This window comes from Tupaia chinensis, unplaced genomic scaffold (assembly GCF_000334495.1).
Source record: "Tupaia chinensis unplaced genomic scaffold, TupChi_1.0 Scaffold000578_2, whole genome shotgun sequence".
NCBI lineage: Eukaryota > Metazoa > Chordata > Mammalia > Scandentia > Tupaiidae > Tupaia > Tupaia belangeri.
In genome coordinates, this window is record NW_006160094.1 from 1879675 (window position 1) to 1889750 (window position 10076).

General features: G+C 36.2%; 1 protein-coding gene across 6 annotated transcripts in view; it reads left to right on the top strand.

The window, feature by feature from the left end:
• CCDC7 (coiled-coil domain containing 7) overlaps positions 1–10076 on the top strand; it is a 329121-nt gene that overhangs the window by 50798 nt on the left and 268247 nt on the right. For all 6 annotated transcript variants that reach the window (XM_027775623.1, XM_006158284.3, XM_027775622.1 and 3 more), the window contains exons 7-9: positions 5692–5852; positions 7360–7421; positions 9102–9158. In XM_027775623.1, the coding sequence (XP_027631424.1) occupies positions 5692–5852; positions 7360–7421; positions 9102–9158 (280 nt within the window). The remainder of the gene's footprint in view (positions 1–5691; positions 5853–7359; positions 7422–9101; positions 9159–10076) is intronic.

Below are 10076 nucleotides of genomic sequence, written 5' to 3' on the forward strand. Positions count from 1 at the left end.
TGAGTTAACTTTGTCCTGTAGCTTTAACAAGGAGTATTTACATAAAACTAGCCTTAAACTAACTTAGTTTTCATATGCTACTAACGCTAATTTGGCTTATACTAATTTGACCTAACATATGTTAATTTTGGCTTAAAACAGACAAGTGGGGGAGTCTTGCGTGCTGTCTTAGGAAACCACATTCCTACAAGATCACTAATTGGCTTTATTGTAATGGTTGGGGGTGATATTTTTACCCTTGCAGGGTACCATAATAATAGTAAAGCTCATGGCAGAGAAATTGAGTGCAGGCCAGTACAGCAACACAAGGTGTCGAGGGGGGTGGGGGGAAGTTCGTAAACCATTGGCCTTGCCTTGCAGTTTCTTCCCAGCCCAGGTCCTGCCTTAGGTATGGGAGTCAGCCTCTTTACCAGCTTGTGTTGTCTGCATGGCCCTGTCACCATTGGTTATAGGACCAGCAGTTAGTGTAATGGCTATGTCGCTGGACTCTCATGTAGTCAACCGCGGTTTGCGTCCCAGACCCAGTGGCTTAAACTCACGCCGGGGGCATGTACGTGTGTGTCCAAGATCCCGAGAGGAGAATGGAGGAGGAAGGATTGCGGCATGGCCATCCCCCCTGGAGGGTGATTTCTCGCTTTCTGTCTCTTTGTCTCTCTCTGTCTGTCTGGTGAGCGCACACGCCCTATAGCAAAATTTTCCTTGGTATAACAAAAAAAAATAACCATTGGTTATATAGTCTATTCATTTAGGTAGAAAAGAATACGTGGGTAGAATAAAATGTTTCTTAGTGATTTACATACTGTATTCTGCATATATGTAATAGACTTCAAATTTGACAGACACATTCTTCTAAAATTGAATAATGAAAACTGAATGATCCTTTTCCTAGTTTACACAAAAGAACAAGTTATAAGGGATAATTTATCAATTTCAGATTTCTTATGTATTTAAAAAGTCATGCATATAATACATGTGTAGACATAAAATTATATATTGACTTTTTTTCTAAATTTAATTTTTTTTTAGCTTTTTTCATAGGGCACATGTGCTCACCAGAGAGAGACAGAGAGAGGGAAAGAAAGAAATCACTCCTCAGGGTTGATGGCCACGATGCAATCCCTTCTCCTCCATTTTCCTCTTGGGATTTGGGCATACATGCACCTGCTGTGAGTTTCAAGCCACAGGGGCCAGGGCTTGAACTGCGGTCAGCCATGTGGGAATCCAGTGTCTTAACAACCTTTCTACCTGCTAGCTCCTAACATGTTATTTTGATGATTTTTTTTATACTGTTGATTTTTTTTTTCTTGGAGACATTTTTGCTATAAGGAGTAAGTGCTTGCCAGAAAGACAGAAAGTGAGAAATAACAGCCCCCATCCCCAGGCCTATTGCTTAGTTGTGAAAACGAGATAACCAAAGAGGTAAAAGAATAGCCAGAAAAGTATAATTCACAGAAACCAAAGAATAGTATTTCAAAAACTAAGAAATGGTCAATAATGTTAATTATGGCCATGGTTAAAAAAAAAACCTATTGGATTTAACAACATGCTAAACATATGGAGAAACACATGGCAAAAATGTTTTCTTTGTCATGGATACAGAATCCATCCTGGGAGGTGGTGATTGAAAAATGCTAGGGAACTAAGACCATAGTGTATAGTAAATTAATTTATAAGTAAATACGGCTCTTGAACCTGTAACATATACTCCACTTAAGGTTTTATAGAAAATTTGTAGGCAATTCAGATTGCTTTACTTAATATCCCAGGTTGGCTTTTAGGAGAGATTCCCTAAATTAATCTCTTTACTTGGTGCTAGTTTATTAGTTGAATAGTTTAAAAAACAAAAAAACAAAAACAATCAACTAGTTTTATTGTTCAAAGACTGCCTATACATTTTTCTTTCTATTCACTCTTGCTTCCTTTCCACCTGTTCTGAATTCCTTTTCCTTGTATAAAAAAAATCCCTACACAAAGTCTTAGCCTTTGCTTAGCTAAAGAAAATGACATAATAGGTCAGATAAAATTACTCCAAATACTTCCTGCTAATTCCATGGCATTTCTGAAACAAATTTCTTTTATATTTTTATTTATTTATTTATTTATTAGAGAGGTTTTTGCTATAGTGCACACGTGTTCGCCAGAAAGACAAAGAGAGACAGAGAGACAGAAAGCGAGAAATTACTCACCAGGAGGGATGGCTGCAATCCCTTCTCCTCTTTTCTCTTCTTGGGATCTTGGGCACACTCTCACATGAGCTCGGCATGAATTTAAGCCACTGGCTCTGGGACTCGAACTGCAATTGACTACATGGGAGTCCAATGGCATAGCTATTACACCAACTGCTGGTCTTCCCAAATTTCTTTCTTCTTCTATTTTTCAGAATTATTTTATTTAACATTTATTTATTTACTAATTTTAATTTGATCAGAGAGGAACAGAGAGAGAGAGAGAGAGAGAAGAGAAAGTGAGAAAGCAAGTCGCCAGGTCTGGGACTTGAACCACAGTCGGCCATGTGGGAGTCCAGCGGCCTTAACCACCATGTCACCTGCTGGCCTGAATTTCTTTTTTTTTAAAATTAATTAATTTAATGAATGAGAGAGACAGAAAGAGATAGAGACAGAGAGAGAGCAAACCAACAGAATCTGAATGTTGCAATACACCCCAACTTCAGCCAACCCCAGGTTATGGACAACAGTATGCTCAGTGTACTCAGGTGAACCTTCCCACGCAGTCAGCCTCACAGAGTGTCACATATTATCACTGCACCACCATCCAGTGTGCCTGAAATGAAATTCAGTCCTTGCCAACCTACTCCTTCTGTCCCATTTTCAATTTCACTTTCAATCAGTTGCTTAGGATGTTCTAAATACAAGTCCTTAGAACTCGTTCAATTCCTGCTACCAAACAAAATACTTATGTCCATATTCATTTTATCTTCCTTTCCTCCTATTAAAGCAGAAATATTGTTTCTCCTCATGCACAGACTTAATTCTTTTACTGCCATTCTGGAACATAGTTCCTTTTTGCTTCTCAAGAAATTTTGATTAATTATTTTCTCTTACATATTCAATTTATCTCATTCAATTGTGTCCTTCCTTTCAGCTTTTAAATGTGCTCATTTATCTTTCATCTCATGCCATGTTATCATCCAACTATAGGCCTATTTTTCTGCCCTTCATGAGGCAATTTTTAAAAATCATTATTTTCTGAAGTTTGCTAGAGGGTGTGTGTGCTTGCCAGAGAGGGGAAGAAAGTGAGAAAGCATCCCCTGTAGGAGATGGTCATGCCAAAATCCCTGTTCCTCCATTTCTCTTTTCAGGATTTTGGGCATGCACTCACACACCCCTGGTATGTTTTTCAAACCACCATTTCTGGGACTCAAACCACACAGTTGGCCATATGGAATCCAGCCACCTTAGCCATCAAAAGCATTATTTTATATGCAAGCTTTCTCACATTAGGCAAATAGTCATTAAATTATTGTCAGGGAAAAGAGATTTTTGGTTTTTTTTTGAGAAGTTTTTCTATAGGGTGCATGTGCTCGCCAGAAAGACAGAGACAGAGAGACAGAAAGTGAGAAATCATCCCCCGGGGGGATGACCACACCACAATCCCTTCTCCTCCATTCTCCTCTTGGGATCTTGGGCACACACGCACACGCACCCAACGTGAGTTTAAGCCACTAGGTAGCATGGTGGTTAAGGGTGCTGAACTCCCACATGGCTGACTGCTGTTTGAGTCCCAGACCTGGTGGATTGTTTTCTCACTTTACCTCTCTCGTTCTTTGCCCCTCTCTGGCCAAATTAAAATAAATGAATAAATAAACAAATAAATGAAGTAAAAAATAATTTTTTAAGACAAATAGAGATGAGCTGTGGAGCATATATTATAGGTTCAAGAGCCATATTTATAAATTAATTTACTATACACTGTGATCTTAGTTCCCAAGCATTTCTCAACCACCATCCTCTAGGCTGGATTCTTTTTTGAAAACCCCTCTCTGGCCATTTAATTTGACTAGGGAGAGAGAGAGAGAGAGAGAGAGAAAGAAAGAAAGAAAGAGAAAGTGAGAAAGCCATCCACCAGGTTCAGAACTCAAACCATGATCAGCCATGTGGGAGTCTAGCAACCTAACCACCATGCCACCTGCTGGTCCCTAAGCTGGATACTATTCCATAACAAAGGAAACATTTTCTCCATGTTTCCGAGTATTTTATATGTTGTTAAATCCAATAGATAGATATTTTTTATTTTTTTACCTCAGCCATCTTTAACATTATTGACCATTTCTTTGTTTTTGAAACACCATTCCTCTGGTTTTTGTGAATTATACTTTCCTGGCTATTGTTTTACCTTTTTGTATCTCCTATTCAGTGTTCTCCTTTGCATGACAGGTTAATGTTAGCGTGCCTCACCATTTCATCTTACACCTTTCTTTATTTTTCTTTTCTTTCTTTCTTTTTTTTTTTTTTTTAAATTCTAAACAGAACTCTGAAGGAAAGCTTATTCTTCCTCCACTGCCTCACTAGATCTCTACTGACAAAGATTAACATCATGCTAACTGTCAAGGAAGAAACATCCCACTATCACAAGCAAAACAATGAAGAATGTGTTTTTGAGATGAAAGACAAATTGATAGCCATACCTAATTGATACATTACATTTTAGACTCAATTTGTGATGGGCAACCGTTTCTTTGGGAGCTTGCTGTTGTCTATAGTGTTTCCATAGGCTTCTTGCTTCCTTTCTACTAGTTCTGAATTCCCTTACCTTATCTCCCCTATACTCAATCTCAGCCTTCCAGTACATTGTCAAGCATTTACCTTTTGCTAATATATTCTAATCACATTCTAGGTTGTCATTACTACCTAGCTAGATAAAGTCTCTGTTCTGAATCCTCAGTGTTAAGATTTCTCTTTGGTAGGTTCTAAGACCATGCTTTGACTTCATTTTTTTTTCTTCTCCAGCTTTACCTTTCATTATAAAAATTGAGTGCATCTCTGCTGTTCTCTGGTTTAAACTTCTTAACCTCAATTGCTACCGTTTGTGTTTATTTCCACATATTGGTTCTTGATAGATTTCTTTCACTATGGTTTTGGACATTCATACTTGCTGAACTTTCTTTAAGTAGATCTATTCCCTGGAATAGTAATTATGGTGTGTCATCTTATTCTGTCAGTCTTACTGAACATCCTCATTACTAATTTTGTTTTAGCCTGGTCTATTGAGAAGGATGTGAAATGCCCAGATGGTTCTTAGGCATGCGGGATGAGGAATGCCAGCTTTATAGACCTTTATATATTGGCATCTGGAGTTAGTAGTGAGCAAATTACTGCCTTTCCATAATTTATCAGAATAAGAATATTCTTAGAAAGAATTTAGGACAAGCAACTATTCTAGAATTATTCTTATAAATATTTTGAGTTACATTTATTGTTATAGAACTTGCCTAAAATTCCTGTATATTAAAATAATAGATATCAGGCTTGACATAAAATTCATCACTGAACTATAATTCTATTGATAAATAATTGCTCATATATTTGTGAAATGTCATATCAATATTTGACTATAGCTGAAGATAAGACTAATGTAAAAATGACTTATTTGATAAAGGAAATAATGAAATTTCTTTGATGTGTTGAAAAAAATGGGTACCTCCTAAATAACTGGTTAATTTTATTATTTTAGATAAGTAAAGATCAAACTCTTTTAGAAGCAGAGCTTCTAGCAGCTGATAAAACAATCAGCATTGCACAACTAGTAACACTTATGCAAAAACTTGAAGACCTGAGAAATCGCCTTAAACAGGGGATTAAATTATCCTCTAGAACCACGTTGACTAAATCCATGTAAGTGAAATTCAAGAATTAATTGAGTTAAAAATGATAAAGGTGATGGCATAATTAGCATTGAGTATAAGATAGTAGGTCAGCTATTATGGTTATATGTAGAACTTCTAAATCAGATCAGGTCTAGTCAGCTATTTGAAAATTTTAAGAGTCTGAGATGGCATTGTCCAATGTACTAGTCACAAGCCACAGGTAGCTATGAAAATTAAAATTTGAGACCCAGTTGTAGCGGCACAGCAGTAGTGCAGTGCTCTGCAATGCTGGAGCCACATAGAAGATTGGTTCGTTCCTTGATTTACATGTGCACAGTGGTTGTGTGTATGTGTGATCCTGTGATCCGGGCTAGCTAGGAGAGGGAGTGGTGGGAGGAGATCTTGTCATGAGGCCTTGTTGAGAGTGCTTGTTTCTCAATAAATAAGCTTAAAAATTAAAATTTGATTTAATTCAATTAAAAAATCAGTTTCTTAGTCATATTAGTTAGATTTCAAGTGCTTAGTAGCCACATACAGCTATTGATAGAAAGTTCTATTGGACACTGCTGGCTTTGAAACATTTTGCTTATAAACTCTTTTCTCAGTTTGATCAGGTTACTCCTGGTAGTTAAAAGGAAACTATTTAAGGCTTAAATATTTCATTGTTCATGGACACATTTATTAAAAATTATATAAGCAGCTTATCCAAGGAAATATTTCTTACTTATAAATAACTATATTTTTGCATCAAACATGTACAAAACCCTTTTACTTTATAGTATGAAAATAGAAAGTACCTATCATTTGTACAGGTGGTTATTTATCATGTAGTTGCTTTATTGACATCTCTATATGTCAGTGATTATAAAGGAATGAAGGAAGAGGTACTTGAGTTGGCTCCCATGGGTATTGCAGAATTAGATCCTTAGTTCAGAGGGTCAGATATATTTGCTTGCACTATTTGTTATAAGGCATAAAATTATTTTCAGAACATGTATTAATATTAATACTTGATATTTAAATATCTACCATGTGCTAGATATTTTACAGGTAACTTTACATGTATAATCTTCTTTGAGAAAGGTATTATTGTACTCTTAATTTTAATAGACAAAGAAATAGGCCTAGAGGTTAAATAACTTACCTAAGTTCACATAAGTTGTAAGTGAATGAAATAGGTTTTGGGTCATATAGTCTCACTCCAAAACTTGCACTCTTAACCATTACACCATTAATAACAATACATGGACAGAAAGAAGTTCATGTTTCTACTCAATTTATTTTTGGAATACTTGCAGTTAGTGTTATACCTGGTTATATTTAGGGAACACATAGAACTCATAGTATTACATAGTTTGACTTTTATACATATTCATTTATTACTAGCTAATTTATTTGAGTGTGAATAAAGGTTAAATAATTTTTATTTTAAAATTTCATCACTATATATTGTACATCTTAATTCTTATCTGTGTAATTTAAACTCATAGATTTTGATGTCCTAAGATATGTTTTATTTATTGAAACTTCAACAGGGATAAAGAAAGTCAAATAAAAGCAGTGAAAAGTTATGAAATTATACAGCAGAAAATTGAAGGTGATAATATTTTATTTATGTTTAGCCTATATAGGGTTTCCTAAATGCATTCACATTTGAGATTAATGCTTTCACAATTACAAAATAATACAGTGGTAAATTTAAAAATCATTCACAGTAATGTAACAGTAATGCAGTGTTTCACAATGCTGGACCAACTTGGGAAGGTCCTGGGTTTGCATCTTGAGGTCCTCTTGTATGTGCCAAGCATATGTGTGCATGCACATTATCTGGGCTGGCTGGCAATGGTTTACAGCAGGAAGATGCTGTAGGGAGTGCTGATCTCTCTTTCTTCTCCTCTCTCTTTTTCTCTCTATCATGGAAGAACTAAATAGACATAAAAATATTCAATAGAGAGTTTGATACTGTGATAAAAGTTCTTATTATTATTTGCAGGTTCTAAGAAAATATAAAATGAGTACAACTTGGTTGTTTTGCCCATAAAATCACAGCTTAGTAAGGGCATAAACATATTACGTATAATTTCAATATAGTATAATGCATAGTAAAGACACATGTAATTTGCAGTGAGTCCACAAAAAAGAGCAATTTGTTCTACATGAAGACATTAGGAAGATGTACAACCTTAAAGGATATATAGGATTTAGTTAAGAGAAGAAGGGAGATATTTAGCATTTTATTTTATTAAAAAAATTTTTTTAGAGAGTTTTTTGCTATAGGGCACACGTGCTCGCCAGAGGGACAAAGGGAGACAGAGAGACAGAAAATGAGAAATCACCCCCCCCCGCCCCCCGCAGGGGGGATGTCCACACCAAAACCCCTTCTCCTCCATTCTCCTCTCAGGATCTTGGGCACACAGGCACACATGCCCAGCATGAGGTTTAAGCCAGAGGATCTGGATCTCAAACTGCAGTCAGCTATGTGGGAGTCCAGTGATGTAACCACTGTCCCATCTGCTGGTCCCGATTTAGCATTTTTAAAAGATGATAATAGCATAAATAAACAGCATATAGAGGGAATGACAACTAATTGGTGTTAGAGTATGAAATAATAGATGAGTTACTGTTTCTTGTATTACAGATGTTGGATCACTAGGAAAAGAGAAGAAAGGGGACAGATTTGAGAAATATTTACTTGGTAGAATAGAAAAACTTGGTGGTTTGATACCAAAGGGAAGGAGACTGGTACCATCAACTAGTATAAGAAAATATGAGGGAAAACAACTTACTAATTGCCAGAAGGTGTTAATTCCAGAGAGAGACAGAGAGACAAAGAGAGAGAAAGAGAGAGAGAGAGAGAGAGAGAGAGAAAGAAAACCACCCCCTCAATGGGGTGTAGTTCTATGTCATAATCCTTTCCCCTCCATTGGAAATTTGGGCATGCATACACATGTGCCTGGCATGTTTTTCAAGCCTCTAGGGCTGGTATTTGAACCACAATTAGCCATGTGGGATCCAGCTCTCTTAACCACTAGCCTATGGGGCCCACCTGAAAGCAAGTTTTGATGAGAAAATAATGATTTCATAATCAGTTGTTGCATATATCCTTTCAGAGGCTCGAGTGGAAGGATCCATAGTGTTGGCAGCTATTGCCATTTTTTATAGTTTTCTTTCTCTTGAATAAATTATTAAAATAAAAGTAATAAAACTTGTAACTCAATTACTATATGTAATTACTATTTAAAATTTATCATTTCAAATGCACTTTTAATTATTCCAGAATTCATAAAATCCCACTCATCTGATGAATTTGTAGATGTTTCTGCAACCGAATCACGTAAGTTTCCACTCATTTAAGCAACACTGTGTTAATAACTTCTGTTGAGTGTATTATTTATTTTTTGACATCAAATAATTTTTATTTCAGATAGAAACTTTGGTATAACAGCAACAATTTTGCTATAAGGCTTGTGCATTCGCTGGAGAGACAGAAAGTGAGAAATCACTCCCCTGTGGCATGGCCATGCCACAGTCCCTTCTCCTGGGATCTTGGGCACATAGGCACATGCACCCAGTGTGAGTTTTAAGCCACCAGGTCTGGGACTCAAACAACCATCAACTATATGGGAATACAGCAACGTAAAAATTACCCCATCTGCTGGTCTCCAAGACCTAATTTTTAAGCTAGAAATAACATTAATCCAAGAAGTCTCAAGAAATTGAACACTGGAAAATATTTTTTCTTTTTTAAATTTGATATAGGACATGTGTGCTTGTCAGAGAGAGACAGAGAGGAAAAACGAGCAAACCCCCTCCCTGGGGATGATCACATCAAAATCCCTTCTCCATTTCTCCCTCCTTTTGGGGTTTTAGACACGCATATAAATGTGGCTGGTGTGGTTTTCAGGTCACTGATTTTGAAACCCAAACCATACTGTCAACCATTTGGGATCCAGCTCTCTTAAAATTCATGCTACTAGTTGGCCTGGAAACATTTTCTAATGAAAACTTACTATAGCATCCATCTTTGCATGACATTTAAAAATAGTATTATAGTGTTATAGTTTGTCTTCTAGAGATAGTACTTTTTAAGAAAGCTTATTTATTTATTTTACATACTTTCACTGAACATCATCAGAGCATACAAAATGTGATTTTCCAGCCAGAATATACCGTAAAGTGGCTTAATCATACATGTTATCGTCAACAAATAATTTTCCATTTGTTGTTTCTTGTATGTGTATATATATATATA